This window comes from Balaenoptera physalus (genome assembly GCF_965194825.1).
Source record: "Balaenoptera physalus genome assembly, chromosome: 1".
Lineage (NCBI taxonomy): Eukaryota > Metazoa > Chordata > Mammalia > Artiodactyla > Balaenopteridae > Balaenoptera > Balaenoptera physalus.
Window position 1 is genome coordinate 122,891,013 of NC_138882.1, and position 23,244 is coordinate 122,914,256.

The 23,244-nt window shown below is 35.8% G+C and overlaps 1 protein-coding gene across 10 annotated transcripts in view; it reads left to right on the top strand.

Annotated features, from left to right (window-relative positions):
* TTLL7 (tubulin tyrosine ligase like 7) overlaps window positions 1-23,244 on the top strand; it is a 158,739-nt gene that overhangs the window by 91,754 nt on the left and 43,741 nt on the right. For all 10 annotated transcript variants that reach the window (XR_014250159.1, XR_014250160.1, XR_014250161.1 and 7 more), the window contains exons 11-14: window positions 14,226-14,373; window positions 14,459-14,532; window positions 15,625-15,760; window positions 19,783-19,869. Coding sequence is in view for 6 of the 10 variants with exons in the window: in XM_082410102.1 (XP_082266228.1) it covers window positions 14,226-14,373; window positions 14,459-14,532; window positions 15,625-15,760; window positions 19,783-19,869 (445 nt within the window). In the remaining 4 variants the exon portion in view is untranslated. The remainder of the gene's footprint in view (window positions 1-14,225; window positions 14,374-14,458; window positions 14,533-15,624; window positions 15,761-19,782; window positions 19,870-23,244) is intronic.

The window sequence follows — 23,244 nt, forward strand, 5'->3', positions numbered from 1 at the left end:
GAAATATTCTAGACTGTTTTCCTCACCTCACAAGAAGAAACTAAAGCACAAAGTTCACTCAGGGAGTTAAAAAACCTCAAAAATACATTTCCAATCTTTCTATCCAAAGGTCTTTCCACTGTATCATGCTGCCTGGGTAAACAGAGAAGAAAAGAGAAGCAGTTAAGTGAGAGTTAACCTTCTCATTGAACAGCATAAACAGGATTTCCTTCTTTTTCAAGGCTGAATAATATTCCATCTTATATATACCACATTTTTAATCCATTCATCCATTGCAGAACATTTAGGTTGTTTCCATGTCTTGGCTGTTGTGCATAATGCTGCAGTGAACATGGGAATGTGGGTATCTTTAGATCAGATACCCACAGGGTATCAGTTGAATCCTGGTTCAACAGGATCAGTCGAATCCTGATTTCAACTTCTTTGGATATATAGGGAAAACTAGGATTGCTGGATCAATAGAATATTATTAGTTTGGTTGCAGCGTACATAATCATGGATGTCAAATATTTGAAATGTTATTATGTGGGAAGCTTTGTCTCATTATGAAAGAAATTTGTTAGAAGTTTAACTGAACTGCTTAATGAGGTAGTGAGTTGTATGCTATTATAAGTGTCCAAGTAGCATTTAGGATCACATCTTGGGTCACAAATCAAGCCTCAGCAAATTTAAGAAAATTGAAATCATATCAAGCATCTTTTCTGACAATGCTATGATATTAGAAATGAATTACAGGGAAAAAAAAAGTAAAAAACACAAACACATGGAGGCTACACAATATGTTACTAAATAACCAAGAGATCACTGAAGAAATCAAAGAGGAAATCAAAAAATACCTAGAGACAAATGACAATGAAAACACGAGGATCCAAAACCTATGGGATGCAGCAAAATCAGTTCTAAGAGGGAAGTTTATAGCAATGCAATCCTACCTCAGGAAACAAGAAAAATCTCAAGTAAACAATCCAACCTTACACCTAAAGGAACTAGAGAAAGAAGAACAAACAAATCCCAAAGTTAGCATCAGGAAAGAAATCATAAAGACCAGAGCAGAAATAAATGAAATAGAAACAAAGAAAACAATAGCAAAGATCAATAAAACTAAAATCTGGTTCTTTGAGAAGATAAACAAAGCTGATAAACCATTAGCCAGACTCATCAAGAAAAAGAGGGAGAGGACTCAAATCAATAAAATTAGAAATGAAAAAGGAGAAGTTACAACAGACACTGCAGAAATACAAAGCATCCTAAGAGACTACTACAAGCAACTCTATGCCAATAAAATGGACAACCTGGAAGAAATGGACAAATTCTTAGAAAGGTATAACCTTCCAAGACTGAACCAGGAAGAAACAGAAAATATGAACAGACCAATCACAAGTAATGTAATTGAAACTGTGATTACAAATCTTCCAACGAACAAAACTCCAGGACCAGATGGCTTCACAGGTGAATTCTATCAAACATTTAGAGAAGAGCTAACACCCATCCATCTCAAACTCTTCCAAAAAATTGCAGAGGAAGGAACGCTCCCAGACTCATTCTGTGAGGCCCCCATCACCCTGATACCAAAACTAGACAAAGATAATACAAAAAAAGAAAATTACAGACCAATATCACTGATGAATTTAGATGCAAAAATTCTCAACGAAATACTAGCAAACAGAATCCAACAACACATTAAAAGGATCGTACACCATGATCAAGTGGGATTTATCCCAGGGATGCAAGGATTCTTCAATATATGCAAATCAATCAATGTGATACACCATATTAACGAATTGAAGAATAAAAACCATATGATAATCTCAATAGATGCAGAAAAAGCTTTTGACAAAATTCAACACCCATTTATGATAAAAACTCTCCAGAAAGTGGGCATAGAGGGAACCTACCTCAACATAATAAGGGCCATATACAACAAACCCACATCAAACATTATTCTCAATGGTGAAACACTGAAAGCATTTCCTCTAAGATCAGGAATGAGACAAGGATGTCCATTCTCACCACTACTATTCAACATAGTTTTGAAAGTCCTAGCTACGGCAATCAGAGAAGAAAAATAAATAAAAGGAATACAAATTGGAAAACGAGGTAAAACTGTCACTGTTTGCAGGTGACATGATACTATACATAGAGAATCCTAAAAATGCCACCAGAAAACTACTAGAGCTAATCAATGAATTTAGTAAAGTTGCAGGATACAAAATTAATGCACAGAAATCTCTTGCATTCCTATACACTAATGATGAAATATCTGGAAGAGAAATTATGGAAACACTCCCATTTACCATTGCAACAAAAAGAATAAAATACCTAGGAATAAACCTACCTAGGGAGACAAAAGACTTGTATGCAGAAAACTATAAGACACTGATGAAAGAAATTAAAGATGATACCAACAGATGGAGAGATATACCATGTTCTTTGATTGGAAGAATCAATATTGTGAAAATGACTATACTACCCAAAGAAATCTACAGATTCAATGCAATTCCTATCAAATTACCAATGGCATTTTTTACGGAACTAGAACAAATCATCTTACAATTTTTATGGAGAAACAAAGACCCTGAATAGCCAAAGCAGTCTTGAAGGAAAAAAACGGAGCTGGAGGAATCAGACTCCCTGACTTCACACTATGCTACAAAGCTACAGTAATCAAGACAATATGGTACTGGCACAAAAACAGAAACATAAATCAATGGAACAAGATAGAAAGCCCAGAGATAAACCCACGCACCTATGGTCAACTAATCTATGACAAATGGGGCAAAGATGTACAATGGAGAAAAGACAGTCTCTTTAATAAGTGGTGCTGGGAAAACTGGACAGCTACATGTAAAAAATGAAATTAGAACACTCCCTAACACCATACACAAAAATAAACTCAAAATGGATTCGAGACCTAAATGTATGACCGGACACTATAAAACTCTTAGAGGAAAACATTGGAAGAACACTCTTTGACATAAATCACAGCAAAATCTTTTTTGATCCACCTCCTAGAGTAATGGAAATAAAAACAAAAATAAACAAATGGGACCTAATGAAACTTAAAAGCTTTTGCACAGCAAAGGAAACCATAAACAAGATGAAAAGGCAACCCTCAGAATGGGAGAAAATATTTGCAAATGAATCAACGGACAAAGGATTAATCTGCAAAATATATAAACAGCTTATGCAGCTCAATATTAAAGAAACAAACAACCAAATCCAAAATTGGGCAGAAGACCTAAATAGACATTTCTCCAAAGAAGACATACAGATGGCCAAGAAGCACATGAAAAGCTGATCAACATCACTAATTATTAAAGAAATGGAAATCAAAACTACAATGATGTATCACCTCACACCAGTTAGAATGGGCATCATCAGAAAATCTACAAACAACAAATGCTGGAGAGGGTGTTCAGAAAAGGGTACCCTCTTGCACTGTTGGTGGGAATGTAAATTGATACAGCCACTATGGAGAACAGTATGGAGGTTCCTTAAAAAACTAAAAATAGACTTACCATATGATCCAGCAATCCCACTGCTGGGCATATACCCAGAGAAAACCATAATTCAAAAAGACACATGCACCCCAATGTTCATTGCAGCACTATTTACAATAGCCAGGTCATGGAAGCAACCTAAATGCCCATTGACAGACGAATGGATAAAGAAGATGTGGTACATATATACAATGGAATATTACTCAACCATAAAAAGGAACGAAATTGAGTCATTTGTTGAGACGTGGATGGATCTAGAGACTGTCATACAGAGTGAAGTAAGTCAGAAAGAGAAAAACAAATATCATATATTAACGCATGTATGTGGAACCTAGAAAAATGGTACAGGTGAACCGGTTTGCAGGGCAGAAGTTGAGACAGAGATGTAGAGAACGAACGTATGGACACCAAGGTGGGAAAACCATGATGGGGTGGGGATGGTGGTTTGTTGAATTGGCGATTGGGATTGACATGTATACACTGATGTGTATAAAATTGATGACTAATAAGAACCTGCAGTATAAAAAAAACAGAGAAACAAACCAATAAAAAACAACGAATACTAAACTTTCTTTGGGTTATTTGTATGGAAATATGTTAATATAAATGTTTCAGACGTTACATGAAATTTCTAAAAATCTTATATGTTCTGGTATAATGTTATAAGTCATAATTCTAGTTATTACTTTAAAATGTATCTCTCAGAAATAACTAAATTTCCTTGTCAATTGCATTATTATGAACTTTCATCAAATCTTTAACCGTGGTCATTCTTAAGTCTTTTGTCATTTACAGACAGTTCTGGGTGTACTCTGATGCTTTTGCAAAAATGTTCCTATAAAAGGGTTTCATCTTCAAGGAATTCATGGAAAAGACTCTGACAAGTACAGGTTTCTGGTAACTGACTGTACTGCTGAACTGAATGAATAAGCATTTTCAGAAGTGTAATGGAAAACTGATGAATTCATAAAAGTGCTAACAAAAGATCAAGATGAAAAAAAAATTAATTACATGGGACTGAGTGAACTGATGAGGATGATTATAATTTTTGTGACTTTCTGTTTGAATTAAAATAAAAAATTCCCACAAGGACTCAGAAGCAAAGAATATACAAATCAATTTTCACTGCAAAGTAAAGGAGCTGTTACAGTAGAGGATTACTGGACTGAATGTCAATACTGTGACATAGTATGAGTGTGTTTCGTGTTTGGTAATTGCAATCATTGTTGCTTTTGTTGTGGTCATCCATTTACAATGCTTGGTGTCAGTTTATTTATCTCTTGTAAGTGTGTGTGTGTGAAAAAAAAAACAAATAGCATTTAGGGTGTTAGATTAAAGGACCTCTGAGGTCATTTAAGCTCAGGAATTTTATGATCTCAATTGGTTCTAATTGTCATTTCAAGAACTCTAAAAGAGTTGTGGGATACTTCCAAGCAATTTATTTATTTATTTGAAATGTTTTCAAGCGTTTAGCAGATGCCTGATTACGAAGTAGATTTATGTGGAAGGCATTATTAAAAAAAGATTGACATATAAACTTGTTCAGAAATTTTCATATGGCCCCTTCTTTTGTATGATCAAAGAATGATTTGCCTAAATTCTACTGATATTTCAATTATTCTAAAGGAAATTAATAGAAAGGAAAGAAATGTAGAATGGGAAAATTTTATTTAGCTTATACAAGTGTATCAAGTATTTTAGATTATTTAAGCAATATGCCTATACATTTTTTGGCATATATATTGTTTAAGTAGTCCTGTCAAATGTATGACTTCCGCTTAATTTCTTAGACTCGTTTTCAAGTTTAGGGACTTCTCATTTCTCTCCTGGGCTATTTTATTGGTTTCTTTCCTTCCTTCAGCACTAACCTTCACCCCGTTTTGCAGTGTCCACTCTGTTGCTCTGCAAATCATTTAACAAGTTTTTACTGAGTGCCCGCTACTATAGGGGTAGGTGCTGGGAGTTCAGAGTCTCGGTTTCTGCCTTGGATGACTTGTTTGACAGTATGTCATTTATTTAGATAGAGCTTTAAGACAAGAAACGGGCTTAGAAGTGATGGGGGAAGGTAGAAATGAGAGATAATTCAGTTTTAAACACGTTGATTTTGAAGTGCTTTGAGACACCCAGGCAGAATTGTTAAGTGGGAGATTTGATATACAGGGCTCCAGGGGATAGAGACATCTATGTGATTGACATCTGTGTATAGATTGCTGTTGAATCCAGTGGATGAGAACATACAGTTGGAGTGTATATATTGAGAAGTAAAGTGGGGCAAGGGCAGAGCCTGAGGGATGCCAACATTTAAAGAGATATTTATAAACTCTAATATTCTGCTCAGATTGTTTCCACACTATCAGATAAAGTTTAAACATTGCCTACAAAGTGTTTTTGATCTTTAGATACAAGACTTCTTTTGATCTGGCCCTTGCATATCTCGCCAATCTGATCACTTTTTGTTCTTCTCTTTTCCCTGACTTAGAATTAATTTTTCTAAGAGCTCTCGTGCGATGCTGTTTCACGTGTTCATGGTTTTGCGTGTATTCTTATTTAAATTTTCTCAGCTTTGTTCCTCTGGTGAATGTTGATTCATTTTTAAAAATCGTGGTAAAATATACTGAAAATTTACTATTGTAACCATTTTTAAGTGTGCAATTCAGTGGCAATAAGTACATTCACGTTATTATGCAACCATTACCACCACCCTCCTCTGGAACTTTTTTCATTGTGCGAAACTGAAATTCTGTACCCATTAAACAACTCCCCATTTCCCCCTGCCACCAGCCCCTGGCAACCACCATTCCACTTTCTGTCTTTATGAATTTGCCTAGGTACCTCATATAAGTAGAATCATACAGTATTTGCTCTTTTGTGACTGCCTTATTTAACTTAGCATAATGTCTTCAGGGTTCATTCATGTTGTAGCATGTGTCAGAATTTCCTTCCCTTTTAAGGCCAAATAATATTCCATTGCATGTATATACCACATGTTTGTTAACTCATCCTTAAATACCTAGCACAGGCCTGACTTCCTATTTGAAGCTTTTGCTGAGGCAAAGTGGTTTACTTCCTCCCTTGTGCCATCACCCTACTTACTATCACTTTTTAAATAGCATCCATTGTACTCTATGTATTTATTCACATGCCATTGCTGACACTTGAGGGCAATGTCTCTGTCTATTCATCTTTGTATTCCCAGGGCTATATCTAGAACTAGCGTATAGTGAGTACTAAATAAAATTTAGGTTGGAAGACAAGGGTTGGGGAAGGACATTTCATTCCAAGGTAACTCCTTGTGGTAAGATAAGGAAGTAAGGCAAGCACAGGATGTTCATAGAACTTCCAGGGATTCCATATTACAGGAGCTTGAGCGTGCAAAGCCAGCTGATTAGAAAGAGAAATCCCTTGTATGGAATCACAGGGTAATGAGTAGTGGAAAGAGCTCCAGAAACTGTAAACAAAACTCCTTAGGACAGTGTGTGGATAAAGCTGAATGGAAAAATGCTGATTACAATACTAAGTGAATGGAGATCATTTGGTCTCTGGTTAAATTTTTATTTTGGACTAAGAGTCGTTAGTGCTGATTTATACCTATATTTATAGGAATCCAAACATAGTTTTTAGAATGGCAGTATTTCTCAAGGCCAGAATATGGGAGCAGTCGTCTAGAGAAAATGTCTGTATGTGATTGGCTTTTCTTTGTTTCTCAGTGTGTCTAAAGGAACTTCTTTGTGAGCTTATTTCTGTTACTCTTCTTTATAGGTATGTTCTTGAGCTGTGTGTGTGTCAGTGTCCTTGTCTGTGAGTGCCGTGTTTGCTGTGAAGGTACATATAGCTCTATGTTGATTTCTTCCACAGCATTCTCATAGCATTCTCAATCCTTTTTTCTTTTATTCTCCCTTCCTCTTTTCTGTCATTTCATTTTTCCTTCCTCTCTTACATTTTTTTCTTACCAACTGTTTGGTCTTTGTTCTTCTCTATTCTTCTTTTCATTTCTATTCCCCTTTTCTCTCCTCTCCTTCCTTTAAATTGTATGGAAAATAGAAATGATTGCTCTACAAAAAATGGAATATCAAAAAAATTAAAAGTTAAGAGCTACCTAAACCACATTTCCCCTTTCCCTAAACAAAGGAAACTCAGCCAGATTTAGTATTTACCATAGGAAAAATGATATTCTCAATCATCCAGTCACTAAAATCAGAAATCTTGTTGCCATCTCAAGTTCAGCCCTTTTTGTTACTCCTCACATCTAATTAATAATAATAATTAATCACCAAAGTCATTCATTCTTCCTCTAAAATAACCCTTCAAATCTTTCCTTATTTTCTAATCTGACTGCTGCTTCCCTGGTCCAGGCTGTCATATTTTATATTTGCTAATGAACTAGCATTCCATTTGTTTTAATTTGTTCGGGCTGTTATAACAAAATACCGCAGACTTAATAGGTTATAAAAAACAGATTTATTTCTCATGGTCTATAGGCTGGTGGTCCAAGATTAGGGTGCCAGCATGGTTGAGTGAGGCCTGCTTCTGGGTCACATACTTCTTATTGTATTATCACATGGCAGAAGGGTCTAGGGAGCTCTCTGGAGTCTCTTTTGTAAGGACACTAATCCCTTTCAAGGGGGTTCCACCCTCATGGCCTAATCACCTCCCAGAGGCCACACCTACTAATATCATCACCTTTGGGAGTTAAGATTTCAACATATGGGTTTTGTGGGGGGGAACAAACATTCAGACCATAGACTATCTTAACAGCCTGCTGCTTTTCTCATCCACTTCTAAGCCACTGTACATATTGCCAAGGGATAATCTTTTTTTTTTTTAATTTTATTTACTTATTTTTATACAGCAGGTTCTTATTAGTTATCAGTTTTACACATATTAGTGTATATAAATCAATCCCAATCTCCCAATTCATCCCATCACCACCCACCCCGACTTTCCCCCCTTGGTGTCCATATGTTTGTTCTCTATAACTGTGTCTTTATTTCTGCCTTGCAAACCGGTTCATCTGTACCATTTTTCTAGGTTCCACATACATGCGTTAATATACGATATTTGTTTTTCTCGTTCTGACTTAGACAGTCTCTAGGTCCATCCACATCTCTACAGATGACCCAATTTTGTTCCTTTTTATGGCTGAGTAATATTCCATTGTATAAATGTACCACATCTTCTTTATCCATTCGTCTGTCAATGGGCATTTAGGTTGCTTCCATGACCTGGCTATTGTAAATAGTGCTGCAATGAACATTGTGGTATATGACTCTTTTTGAATTATGGTTTTCTCTGGGTATATGCCCAGTAGTGGGGTTGCTGGGTCATATGGTAATTCTATTTTTAGTTTTTTAAGGAACCTCCATACTGTTCTTCATAGTGGCTGTATCAATTTACATTCCCACCAACAGTGGAAGAGGGTTCCTTTTTCTCCACACCCTCTCCAGCATTTGTTTGTAGATTTTCTGATGATGCCCATTCTAAGTGGTGTGAGGTGATACCTCATTGTAGTTTTGCAATTACATTTCTCTAATAATGATGTTGAGCAGCTTTTCATGTGGCTCTTGGCCATCTGTATGTGTTCTTTGGAGAGATGTCTGTTTAGGTCTTCTGCCCATTTTTTGACTGGGTTGTTTGTTTTTTAAATACTGAGCTGCATGAACAGCTGTTTATATATTTTGGAGATTAATCCTTTGTCCATTGATTCATTTGCAAATATTTTCTCCCATTCTGAGGGTTGTCTTCTCATCTTGTTTATGGTTTCCTTTGCTGTGCAAAAGCTTTTAAGTTTCATTAGGTCCCATTTGTTTATTTTTGGTTTCATTTCCATTTCTTTAGGAGGTGGGTCAAAAAGGATCTTGCTTTGATTTATGTCATAGAGTGTTCTGCCTATGTTTTCCTCTAAGAGTTTTATAGTGTCCGGTCTTACATTTAGGTTTTTAATCCATTTTGAGTTTATTTTTTTGTAAGGTGTTAGGGAGTGTTCTAATTTCATCCTTTTACATGTAGCTGTCCAGTTTTCCCAGCATGATTTATTAAAGAGACTGTCTTTTCTCCATTGTATATCCTTGCCTCCTTTTTCATAGATTAGTTGACCATAGGTGCATGGGTTTATCTCTGGGCTTTCTATCCTGTTCCATTGATCTATATTTCTGTTTTTCTGTCAGTACCATATTGTCTTGATTAGTGTAGTTTTGTAGTATGGTCTGAAGTCAGGGAGTCTGATTCCTCCAGCTCTGTTTTTTTCCCTCAAGATTGGTTTGGCCCTTCATGGTCTGTTGCATTTCCATACAAATTTTAAGATTTTTTTGTTCTAGTTCTGTAAAAAAATGCCATGGGTAATTTGATAGGGATTGCATTGAATCTGTAGATTGCTTTGGGTAGCATAGTCATTTTCACAATAATGATTCTTCCAATCCAAGAATATGGCCTTTATAATGTTGAGGTAGTTTCCCTCTATGCCCACTTTCTGGACAGTTTTTATCATAAATGGGTGTTGAATTTTGTCAAAAGCTTTTTCTGCATCTATTGAGATTATCATATGGTTTTTCTTCTTCAGTTTGTTAATATGGTGTATCACATTGATTGATTTGCATATATTGAAGAATCCTTGCATCCCTGGGATAAATCCCACTTGATCGTGGTGTATGATCCTTTTAATGTGTTGTTGGATTCTGTTTGCTAGTATTTTGTTGAGGATTTTTGCATCTATATTCATCAGTGATATTGGTCTTTAATTTTCTTTTTTTGTAGTATCTTTGTCTGGTTTTGGTAACAGGGTGATGGTGGCCTCATAGAATGAGTTTGGGAGTGTTCCTTCCTCTGCCATTTTTTGCAAGAGTTTGATAAGGATGGGTGTTAGCTTTTCTCTAAATGTTTGATAGAATTCACCTTTGAAGCCATCTGGTCCTGGGCTTTTGTTCGTTGGAAGATTTTTAATCACAGTTTCAATTTCAGTGCTTGTGATTGGTCTGTTCATATTTTCTATTTCTTCCTGGTTCATTCTTGGAAGGTTGTGCTTTTCTAAGAATTTATCCATTTCTTCAGGTTGTCCATTTTATTTACGAAGAGTTGCTTGTAGTAGTCTCTTATGATGCTTTGTAGTTCTGTGGTGTCTGTTGTAACTTCTCTTTTTTCATTTCTAATCTTATTGATTTGAGTCCTCTCCCTCTTTTTCTTGATAAGTCTGGCTAAAGGTTTATCAATTTGTTTGTCTTCTCAAAGAACCAGCTTTTAGTTTTATTGATCTTTGCTATTGTTTTCTTTGTTTCTATTTCATTGTTTTCTGCTCTGATCTTTATGATTTCTTTCCTTCTACTAACTTTGGGTTTTATTTGTTCTTCTTTCTCTCGTTCCTTTAGGTGTAAGGTTAGATTGTTTACTTGAGATTTTTCTTGTTTCCTGAGGTAGGATTGCATTGCTATAAACTTCCCTCTTAGGAGTGCTTTTCCTGCATCCCATAGGTTTGGGTCATTGTGTTTTCGTTGTCATTTGTCTCTAGGTATTTTTTGATTTCCTCTTTGATTTCTTCAGTGATCTCTTGGTTATTTAGTAACATATAGTGTAGCCTCCATGTGTTTGTGATTTTTACATTTTTTTTTCCCCTGTAATTTATTTCTAATCTCATAGCATTGTGGTCGGAAAAGATGCTTGATATGATATTCAATTTTCTTAAATTTACCGAGGCTTGATTTGTGACCCAAGATGTGATCTATCCTGGAGAATGTTCCGTGTGCACTTGGGAAGAAAGTGTAATCTGCTGTTTTTGGATGGAATGTCCTATAAATATCAATTAAATATATCTGGTCTATTGTGTCATTTAAAGCTTGTGTTTCCTTATTAATTTTCTGTCTGGATGATCTGTTCATTGGTGTAAGTGAGGTGTTCAAGTCCCCCACTATTATTGTGTTACTGTCGATTTCCTCTTTTACAGCTGTTAGCAGTTGCCTTATGTATTGAGGTGCTCCTATGTTGGGTGCATATATATTTATAATTCTTATATCTTCTTCTTGGATTGATCCCTTGATCATTATGTAGTGTCCTTCCTTGTCTCTTGTAACATTCTTTATTTTAAAGTTTATTTTATCTGATATGAGTATTGCTACTCCAGCTTTCTTTTGATTTCCATTTGCATGGAATATCTTTTTCCATCCCCTCACTTGCAGTCTGTATGTGTCCCTAGGTTTGAAGTGGGTCTCTTGTAGACAGCATATATATGGGTCTTGTTTTTGTATCCATTCAGCAAGCCTGTGTCTTTTGGTTGGAGCATTTAATCCATTCATGTTTAAGGTAATTATTGATATGTATGTTCCTATGACCATTTTCTTAATTGTTTTGGGTTTGTTTTTGTAGGTCCTTCTCTTCTCTTTGTTTCCCACTTAGAGAAGTTCCTTTAGCATTTGTTGTAGAGCTGGTCTGGTGTTGCTGAATTCTCTTAGCTTTTGCTTGTCTGTAAAGCATTTGATTTCTCCATCGAATCTGAATGAGATCCTTGCCGGGTAGAGTAATCTTGGTTTTAGGTTCTTCCCTTTCATCACTTTAAATATATCATGCCACTCCCTTCTGGCTTGTAGAGTTTCTGCTGAGAAATCAGCTCTTAACCTTATGGGAGTTCCCTTGTATGCTATTTGTCATTTTTCCCTTGTTACTTTTAATAATTTTTCTTTGTCTTTAGTTTTTGTCAATTTGCTTACTCTGTGTCTCAGTGTGTTTCTCCTTGGGGTTATCCTGCCTGGGATTCTCTGCACTTCCTGGACTTGGGTGGCTATTTCCTTTCCCATGTTAGGAAGTTTTCGACTATAATGTCTTCCTTATTTTCTTGGATCCTTTCTCTCTCTCTTCTCCTTCTGGGACCCCTAAAATGTGAATATTGGTGCTTTTAATGTTGTCCCAGAGGTCTCTTAGGCTGTCTTCATTTCTTTTCATTCTTTTTTCTTTGTTCTGTTCCGCAGCAGTGCATTCCACCATTCTGTCTTCCAGGTCACTTATCCATTCTTCTGCCTCAGTTATTCTGCTACTGAGTCCTTCTAGTGTATTTTTCATTTCAGTTATTGTATTGTTCATCTCTGTTTGTTTGTTCTTTAATTCTTCTAGGTGTTTGTTCTTTACTTATTCTAGGTCTTTTTTGAACATTTCTTGCATCCTCTTGATATTTGCCTCCATTCTTTTTCCAAGGTCCTGGATCATCTTCACTATCATTATTCTGAATTATTTTCCTGGAAGGTTGCCCATCTCCACTTCATTTAGTTGTTTTTCTGGGGTTTTATCTTGTTCCTTCATCTGGTACATAGTCCTCTGCCTTTTCATCTTGTCTGTCTTTCTGTGAATGTGGTTTTCATTCCACAGGGTGCAGGATTGTAGTTCTTCTTGCTTCTGCTGCCAAGGCATAACGTTTAAAACCTGCAAATATAATTATGCCCTTCTCCTTTTAAAACTCACTCTCTCCCCTCCCCCATTGCCTAAAGTTCAATTTGAGACTCAGTAACATAGTGTTAAAGCTAGAAGGTTTTAATTAGCTGAGTTTCTTGCATTCACCCATAGCTCCAGACATACTAAATGACTTACAATTTTCTGGACATGTTTATTCCTTTTCTCAAATTATTCCTTCTATCCTGTTCACTTGTTGAACTCCTGCCACTCAAACCTTAATGTTGTTACGAAAGATAATAGATCAGTTTCCTAACACCCTTGCAAGTTCAAGTTGTGAGGTGGTACATACTTGAGGCAAAAGAACACTCTATTATCCAGGGCCTTGGCCCAGTATTCTCAGTGCAATCCCTTATTGAATAGAATGGGACCACCTGTAAACTTAAGCGTGTTTTTTACCTCTCCACACTAGAAGCTGGCCAGTTGGCCTCCTTGTACCCTTTCCTTTGGTTTACAACTTCATCTGGGCCCTACCAGGCTAATGACATTGCAAGGCATGGAAATGTAAGCTCAAGAATAAGAACTCTATTTTTTTCCTATGGCTGAGGGCAAAATTGGCTTTGCCTTTCCTTTTTTCTCTAGAGTCCACCCTGTTCCTGCTAGATCTTTAAGATTGGTATATAAGAGTGTAAGTTGGAGGGAGAGAGGAGAAGAGACCTCAGGCTTATCTGATCGTACCAGCTCCATGGGAGAGAAGAGAGAGAAAACAAGTTCAGAGGAAAGCAATCTCACAACAGGAATTTTCAAATAAAAACCAGACCGCTATGAGTAAATTTGCATTGTTGGGCAAAAATGAGAAGGACTATGCAGATGCTTTCAATTAAGCAATGATTGTTCGGCTGAGATTTCAATCTGAATTGAAAATATGCTGAAGAGTGGTCAGCATAAGTGAGAATGCTTAAATATAAAGGACACTGGTTGAAGGAAGGGAAAGGAAACAACATTTATTAAGGACCTATTAATGTTACCCCAAGTTAATCTCTATAAGAACTCTAGGAGGGAAATGATACTGTTAACATTTAATGGATGGGAAAACAGACCCAGCAGTTAATTGCCCTAAGGTTGTATTGATAGTAAGTTGCTATACTGTCTCCATTTTATCTTGTTACCTTCAGAACTTCTATTTACTGTATGGAGATCCATATTTGATGAATGACTAGGTGAATATAACGTATGTGAATATATAAATTTAATAAACACTGATTCTTATCCCCACTGGCTCCCCTCTTCTGCTGATTCTCACAGGGATAAGGTTAGAGCTTATTTGAATTCTTGAATATGGTCTTGTGTTCTATACTTTAGGACCAGTGATAAAAGGAGAAACTTGGCTAAACAAAAAGCTGAGGCTCAAAGGAGGCTTTATGGTCAAAATTCAATCAAAAGGCTTTTACCAGGTTCCTCAGACTCAGAACAGCAGAGACACCAGTTGGAGAAGCGGAAAGAAGAGTTGGTATGGAAAATTTAACAATGTACCTGCAATTTGAATTGCATAATTCATTTTTCAGGTTTTACTTGTAAAATTTCTTCATTTCTAGAAGGAGAGACTCGCTCAGGTGCGGAAGCAGATCTCGAAAGAAGAACATGAAAATCGACACATGGGGAATTACAGGTAACTGTGCTTTTGTTTTTTAATGGATTGAAGAAGTGAAGTGTCGAAACAGAAGTGTCTGCATTTTTTAACTTTTAGGCTTATTTTAAGCATTGTTTATTTCATTCTGAGAAAGTGCTTTTTGTTTAATTTATTTCCAGAAAGAAAAGATAGTTAGCAAGTAGATGGTTCAGATCTGGGGAGAGCTCCTGGGGTGGCTGTGTGAAGTCTTTTCAGGCTGATGTTATCGTGTGACCTTATTTAATTATAATACACTATTTTGAAAAAGTCAGGTTTCAGGTCTCTTAGTATTCTTTCTGTCAGTTCAGAGTGGTTGCTGTACTTTGTTTTAAGTTCAAATATATCAGAAACCAGGCAAATAATGAAAATGTTTGGAGGAGGCAGGTGTGAGACAATAGAAAGGGGTTTGGACTGTACAGAACTGTACCTCCTCCACAGTATCACCTTTGACAGGAGAAAAGGGGACCCCCTAAGCTCTTTGTGTTCTTGGAAAGACAGCCCCTCCTCCCAAGCTTTGACATTGACCCAGCAGAATTAGGAGGATTTGATGTCATAGAGCTTCCCGCACTCCTGGTAAGATGTTCTTTCCGGCCTTAACACTATCAACAGTGATGATGAGAACACATTCCTCTCACCCTACGTCTACCTAATTCTCTCCACCAGAGAGACAAATTCCACCACGCCTCAAAAGATCATTAGGATTAATCCCTACATTCTTGTATACATCAATAATCACACGGAGTCTAAAACTTCTCAAATTATCCCTCATCACCTAAATTCTCTCCAGTAAAGTTCTATATTTCTCAATATGCCCAATTGCAATTCTTCTTCAACCACCTGCCCTTGACCAAACCTTTATACTGTGCCTTCTGGAACTGCATTGTTTAATGATAATTCTCTAGATAAACTTCAGTTTGTATTGGTAACAAACGAAAATTTATGGATTTCTTGTAACTATATTCATCTTTATTTCTAGCACCTAGTAAAGTGACTGACAGAGTAGATGGTCAAGAATTATCTATGTAGTTGACCTTAACTCTTGTGCTATGGTAGCTTTTTTTAAACAAGCTGGTTTATCTGATTTTACTGTAGGCGAATTTATCCTCCTGAAGATAAAACACTACTTGAAAAGTATGAAAATTTGTTGGCTGTTGCCTTTCAGACCTTCCTTTCAGGAAGAGCAGCTTCATTCCAGCGAGAGCTGAATAATCCTTTGAAAAGGATGAAGGTAAAGGAATGAATGTTTATAAAGAAATAAAAGAATGAAGCCACACAATATGTCTTTATAAACAACCCATCTTAGTTCCACATATAAAAACATTTTACTTTTAAGATGCACTTTCCTTCCATTTTAACAGTTGGTAATGTTTCATAACCAACCAAATGATTTCATAAATAAGATGTCTTTTAACAAGACAAATTAAGCAGTATAGAATGTTGATATTATGTTGTAATCTATTGTAATAAATGTTTTATTACAGTTATGTATACATAACTGAATAAAAAAATAGATTGAAATAACCTAGTGGTTTGTGATGTTCTCATTGTTTGAGAATGAGATATAATTATGAGTTACATAGTTAACAATATAGTTAACTATGTAACTATATTGTTACATAGTTAGATTGTAACTAAAGTTATACAATAATTTTTTCCTGATACTGCATAGACCTGGCATATGAGAAGTAATTGACACACACACACAAGGTAATCTATTTGCCTTACTAAAAGGTCTGTTAGTTATCTTTTGCAGTATAATAAGCCATTGCGTTTATTTGCTCATTATTCCGCAGTCTTGGCTGGGCTCAGTTGAGTGGTTCTTCTGCTGAGCTAGCTTGGTGTGAATCACATATTTGCATTTATCAACTCAACTGGGGATGGAAATCCAAGAAGGCTTCACTCCTGTGTCTGGTGCATCAGATGAGATAGCTGGAACATCTGGGGAGCAGGCTGGGTGTCTCTTTCTCTCTACATGACCATGTAAGGAGGGTAACTGGATCTCTTAATACGATAGCTCAGGGTTCCAAAATGGAGCATTTCAAGAGGACAAGCCCAGAGTGCAGGAACTAATCAAGCCTCTGCTAGCATCATGCTTGCTAATGTTCCATTGGACAAATAAGTTTTTATTTGTTGTCTAAACAGTCAGTGGTCTTTAATAGTTTTCTAAGTATTCATATTTACTCACATACTTACCCTTTCTTGTGTTCTTCATTCCATCACACAGACCTATTAAAATTGTTTATATTTTATATTACTGGAAATCTCCCTAGAGTGATACCTCCAGTATCTTGGATACCCTGTTATATTGAGTGATTCAAAAATCATGATAGTTTATTATAGATAGATTTTGCTATGATCTTTTCACTAAAATTCTGCAACAGGAGGATATAAAGCCATTTTCAAGCTGGCTAGGCCTAAGGGACAGAAGCAGAAGGAATATTGTATACCCCAATGCTCTTTTCCTTTAAATTTCCCTCTTTTGACATATGCAAGTATTTCCACCATTAGAATTATATTCTGTGGTCTTTTTGTTTTTCCTGACCCCAGACAGTGAGAGACCTTTGTTCCTTTTCCTCTACCTGTTCTACAATGTCATTTCTCTCTCCTCTGGATGCAGCCTCTGTTGCATCTTCCCATCACTCTGCTCCTAGAAATCCTAAGGATTCTGGAGCCAGATAGACCTACATTCAAATTCCAGCTCCCCCACATGTTAATTTTGTAAACTTACATTAACCTATTTGATCAGTCAGATCACTAAAATAGTAGTATTAAAATTATACTTGACAGGTTGTGAAAATAAAATTGAGGTTAATTAAAATAGTCTGTTTAAAGTACGTTGGCACATAATAAATAGGCTTCAAGTCTCAATTTGATTCTTCAAAATCTAGTATAAATGTCACCACTTTGCCTGCCCCATTCCATTGATCTGGGAGCCTCTTCTTATATAACACTCACACAGTCTTCATTACTGTTGTTTTATAATGAGTCTCAAAACTAGGTAGTGTGAGTCCTCAAATTTATTCTTTTTAAAACTCTTTTGGCTTTTCTAGGTCCTTTTATGCTTTCATACAAATTTTAGAATCAGTTTGATTCTAAATTTTGATTAATTTTTTAATTACAAAAAAAGACTGCTGGGATTTTAATTTGGACTGAGGAATCTACAAAACAACTTCTGGGGAATTAACAATACTGAGTCTTCCGGTCCATTAATATGGCATATCTCTCCATCTACTTGGATCTTTAATAACTCTGCTATGTTGGTAGTTTTCAGTTTATAGTTTTTGCACATCTTTCATTAAATTTATTTTTAAGTATTTGATGTTTTTGCTGCTGTTGTTGGTAATATTGTTTGTAAATTTTTTTATTTTTAATTTGTTGCCAGGATGTAAACACCTGATTATTTTTGTATATTACCCTTATATCTATAATTTTTATATATTGTATTTTTACTAACTGCATTTCAAATTATTTTTTGATTTTTATTTTGGTTACTTAGAAGTTTGTTGCTTAATTTCCATACATTTAAAAAGTTCTAGTTTTATTTTTGGTAAAGTTTCTAGTTTAGTTCATTGGTGTTAGAAAACATATTCTGATTTCAGTCTTGTAAAATAAATTGAGACTTGCTTTAACTCAATATGGTACTTATATTAGTGAATGTCCAAGTCTACTTGAAAATAATGTGTACACTACAGGCGATGGTTATAGAGTTTTATTTATTTATTTAATTTCTTTTAAAATATTTATTTATTTAATTAATTAATTATTTTGGCTGCGGCGGGCCTTAGTTGCAGCACGTGGGTCTTCATTGAGGCATGCGGGATCTTTCGTTGCAGCGGGAGCTCTTTGTTGCAGCGCGTGAGCTTCTCTTTAGTTCTGGTTTTCCATCCATGCTTCTATCCTCCTATTCTACTACATACTCACCTAAAATTGCTATTGGAAAGACCCAGCAGGCAAAGAGAATCAGCTCTGTGGGGCTCTTCTAGATGTCTCAGTAGCCCACGTGACCTTTGAAAACTCCATTGGATTCTCTTTACCCCCACAGAATCTCTCTATTATAGACATAATCTCTGCTCATATGTGTCCAGACCTGACAAATGAATGTAAAGTAGAAAGTGGCCACTTATCTCTGCTCACCTAGGGAGAACTTTTCCCTCTCTGGTATAATTCCTCTTACACTACTTTTATCCACAGCTTTCTAATGTCTTAAAAAATATGATTAGTTTATCATCTTTTTTGAGCTCTTAGGATGAAAATGCTGTCTATATGACCTTCTTTCTCCTAAACAGAAGCAAAACTCCTTACTTTTCAACTGTCTTGTGCTGATGTCTTTGGAATCCTTTGTAGGATTATTGATTAATCAAACTTTATATTAAGAGTCTTTTGATATTTTAATAGCTAAATCTTAGATTGGGATGAAGAGTAACCTATTTTACCGATTTCCACTGCATAGTGAGATTTCTAGTTTCTCTGAAACCCTTGTTTTAAAAAAAGAAACACAGATATATATCATAAATATATAAATGAAGATGTGATTTTTTATAGGTTGAATAAATAGCTCAATGAAAGCAGTTAACTCTACCTCGTTTAGTAAAGCTGTTGTACTCCTATTGCTCTGGTTTGCTCAACATCCACTTGGGTGTATGCTTTTATAACTTTACCCTTTGACCTCAAAGTGACTCTAGAAGAGCATGAGAAAAGGTGTTAGGCCTATAGAGTGAAAACCTTTCATAAAGATCTAAAGATACTTGTGTGCAATAGTTAAAAATTTTAAAGTTTTATTAAATTGTGCCTATTACCTAAATACTAACATTAGATTGTTCTAAATGAAACTATTAGGCCAATCATCAGTGTTCTGTCTGCAGTTGTAATATTATTTTGCACTAATTGATACAGCAATGATTGATGAAATTGCGGTCTGGAAAAATTAGAGTGAACTTTTAGAAACTTTAAAGTGTCCAATAGGCTAATTTATTGAAGTATTGTATTCTAAGATTTTAATAGTATACTAGAACATAAGGATATATTTGTTTATGGTAATCAATACATAATAGATTTCAGCTAAGTATTATTTTTATTGCCAGGTTTTAGTGAGAGTTTCTTTAAGAGGGTTTGCCATGAACTTTTATTTCTCATTTGATCTGAGCAATCTTTGTTAAATACTGTTCGGAATCCTTGTACACAAGATTAATAATCTTTTAATTAATTCTGGAGTCCATTAGTGATCACGATTTTAATTAAATATGTTTTAAGGAGGAAGATATTTTGGATCTTCTGGAACAATGTGAAATTGATGACGAAAAGTTGATGGGCAAAACTGCCAAGTCTCGAGGACCAAAGGTGCAGTACCTTTATCTTCCTTAATATCAGAGTAGACTCTACTAAGGACAGTTGATTTTCCCTTCGTATTTCTCACTGTAAGAATGACTGATGGGATTCCACTTTCAAGGAACTCTGTGGACTATGTTTCCAGTAAAGATAGAATTGGGAAGATCATGTTTTCTTATACTCAGGAGAAGTTTGTTTTGTTTTGATAGTTTTCCTCATTTTCTAACTCTTTCCCTTATCTAGTGAAAGCCTTGTGAGTCAGGGCCAAGTAGAACCTAGAACTGGTACCCTCATTCTTTACTCAGTATTATGTTTTCCTATCTCCAAACATATGATTATCAGAGAAGAGTAGCATTATAGATCAGGCAAATCATGACTCCAGAGATCCTAATGGGGAGCCCCATCTTTTGATGGCAGGGCAATATTGAAATTTTGTAAGGAAAAATAGTTACAGTTTCTAGGAAGACGTAGAAAGCTGTCATGCTGGCAAAAATAGGCAGGTGTTTGCTTTACCTTCATCTGCTCTGTGGTGATGACATCCACATGTTCTTTTGTTATATGTCAAAGTCCTTGCTAGTAGAGTAGGAAAGAGTTGAATTTGTAAAGTCTTGGAAAGTTTTTTCATTCTGCTTTTTTTCACTTTACATTTCAGCAATACTGAACTATTACTATGTCCTCACATACATCATGCTCTGTCATGCTTTCATGCTTTTTCTATACGCCTGGAATGCTTGCCTATTAAAAGAATAATTGATTCATTGCTTGATTGATTAGAGACCCCCCTCCTAATCCAGCTGAACCATTGCTGCTTTTGTGAAATCTTCCCTCATTCTCCTAGTTGGACATAGATCTTCTGTCCCCTCCTTCTATTGCTGTACCACAAATGACACTTTTATAGAGCAGCTGTGACAAATAATTGTTTGCATGCTTGCCTTAGTATGAGCTTGTAAGTTCCTTGAGGATAGGAGGTGTATTTCATCTTTACATCTCTAGCACCTAGCACAGCATCTGGCACTTAGTAGGTTCTCAAAACCATTAGTTAAATTTGTTGAATGTGTCCACAAGGACCTCACTGACTAGTGGAAGGGCAGATAGGTGAACCAAAAACCAGGGTATATTGTGGCAAGTACTGTAATTAAGGGAGTGGGAAGTGCTACAGCAACATAGAGAAGAAAGGGATTGGTAGACTATGGATGGCTTCATAAAGGCAGTGCCATTTGAATTGAACATTAAAGGCAAAGACATGGAGGTATGATGCTGCCTAGGGTGTTGGAGAAATGACAAGGAATTTGGTATGACTCAGGTGGAAGGTTCTTGGAGAGTAAATTGGTGCAAGATGAACCTGGTAAAAGATACATATCTGATGAAGACCAGAGACCTTGAATGTCAGGCACTGTTCTTCTGAATTATGTATTCTATATCAAAGAACTGTAGAAGATGTTGTTGATAATTCCTTTGGAACAAATATTTTTTTTAGAGTATCTGTAAAAGTGAATACCTTCATGAGTTATTGCTTCATTTTGGAAAACATTGGAAAGTCTCTAAACTTTGTATATTGATTATTTAGCAATTTGGCAAACCAGATGTGAGGCAACCTGTGGGCACAATATTCATGGCAGATTGGCAAATGCAAAGGCTCTAAGTCAGTCTTCTACTGTCTTATATTTTCCTTTGCTTCATCAAATAAGGCTTATCATCCAAATAAAAATATAACCTCCTAGAGGGCAGAACTCACACTGTGTATTTTTCAACCCCTCTTATTCCAGGCAAATAGTAGGAACTAACAATGTATTCATTGAAATGAAATGAATTGGTTAGTTCCTATAGTTATTAACACCAGAAATATTTCGAAGTGTTGAAAACTGCATAATCAGTCTGAAGTAAAAGTATTTTTATAACTTCTAACCTTATGTATACTGAGGGTCTGGAGTGAGCCAAGCTTCAAAGCAGCCTTTCCTTTTTAGAGGGTTGTTATCATATGTCAAACACTGATTTCCAGTGTCTTAACTGGTAGAATAATTGAAGGTTATCAAGGTTAAATTAAACTTGGGAGAAATAACTTTCCCTTATTCGAGAATCTAAGAAGTATTAATTAGCTATGTAAATAATATCACATAAAGTATTAGCATTGTTCTTCAGCTAGGTGCTAGGTACTTGGTATTTGTTTTATTATTCTTTGTGCCATTTATATATATTTTAATATATGAGCCAGTTCATAATACAGTTGGACATAAAAATAGATGGTATGGTTTGTGTCAGAACTCAACACCGGTTTACAAATTCCATTTTGTAGTTACGGCACTGTTTGGAGTTTATGTTGCTGTGACTTCTTATTACTTATTGCTTTAACAGTGTATTGGTTAACAAATCCCAAATGCATATATGACACAAAGGTTCAACTATCCGTTTCCCTTTGTGATTCTTTATAGGATCGAGTAACTCATTATGTAGTCAAGCTCCTTAAGAAACTTTAAAGCTGTTTGCCTACTTGAAGGAAGGCACTACTAGCAAGCCTGATTGTGCCACTGTTTCTTCTGGGTATGCTAGACTTCTGAAGAAACATCCTTCCTCTAGAATTCATATTCCCTAAGACTATCAAAATGCTTGATGATTGTGTTACTGGTAAATGTTTTTATGCATATCTCTTTGAACATTGTTAGTGCTCAGTAAATATTAGACTACCAAAAGGCGAACATATTTTTAAACACAAGTTGGTACCTTAGTGTATTAAACTACTTCCCTGCTTTGGTTATTTTCCATCCTTTGCTAAGACAGTAACTTTAAGAACATTATGCTTTGGCTTACTATGTATTCCAGGCACTTCGTGAAACGCTATTTCTTTCTTTGTCTTTCATCCTACACTGTTCCATGAGAGGATATACCTTATTTCAGTGAAATCTCAGGGTAACCAAGGATTTCATTATGGTATATCCTAACATCAAAGCATTTTTGTTTGATTTAACAGAGAACAAGAAACTAGTATACAACTGCAGCAACCTTCCCCAGGAGGAATAAGAGGCATGTGGCATGTGTAATTGTCTCTTAAAATAACTAAGTTACAAAACTGTCGTGCTCTTGGTTGTGCACATTCTTTCTGAAGTGAAGATGTCCCACTTTCCTTATCTTTTATTCCTTCAGCTGGCATCATTGGAAACACATTGATTGGGAGATTCGGAGACAAGTGATTCTGATGGAGATATTGGAACGTGATAGCCTGGCGTTTTAAATCTTTACATATTTACCCTTCTACATGGCACTTATCCTCTAAAAAATTTATGCCATACTGATTTTTACATTATATCCCTTTTTGAAAATGTAGTGTGGGCAATGAAAAGTAATGTTGCTCCATTATGGCCAGATCCTATGTAACAGAGGTAGGAATCCTCC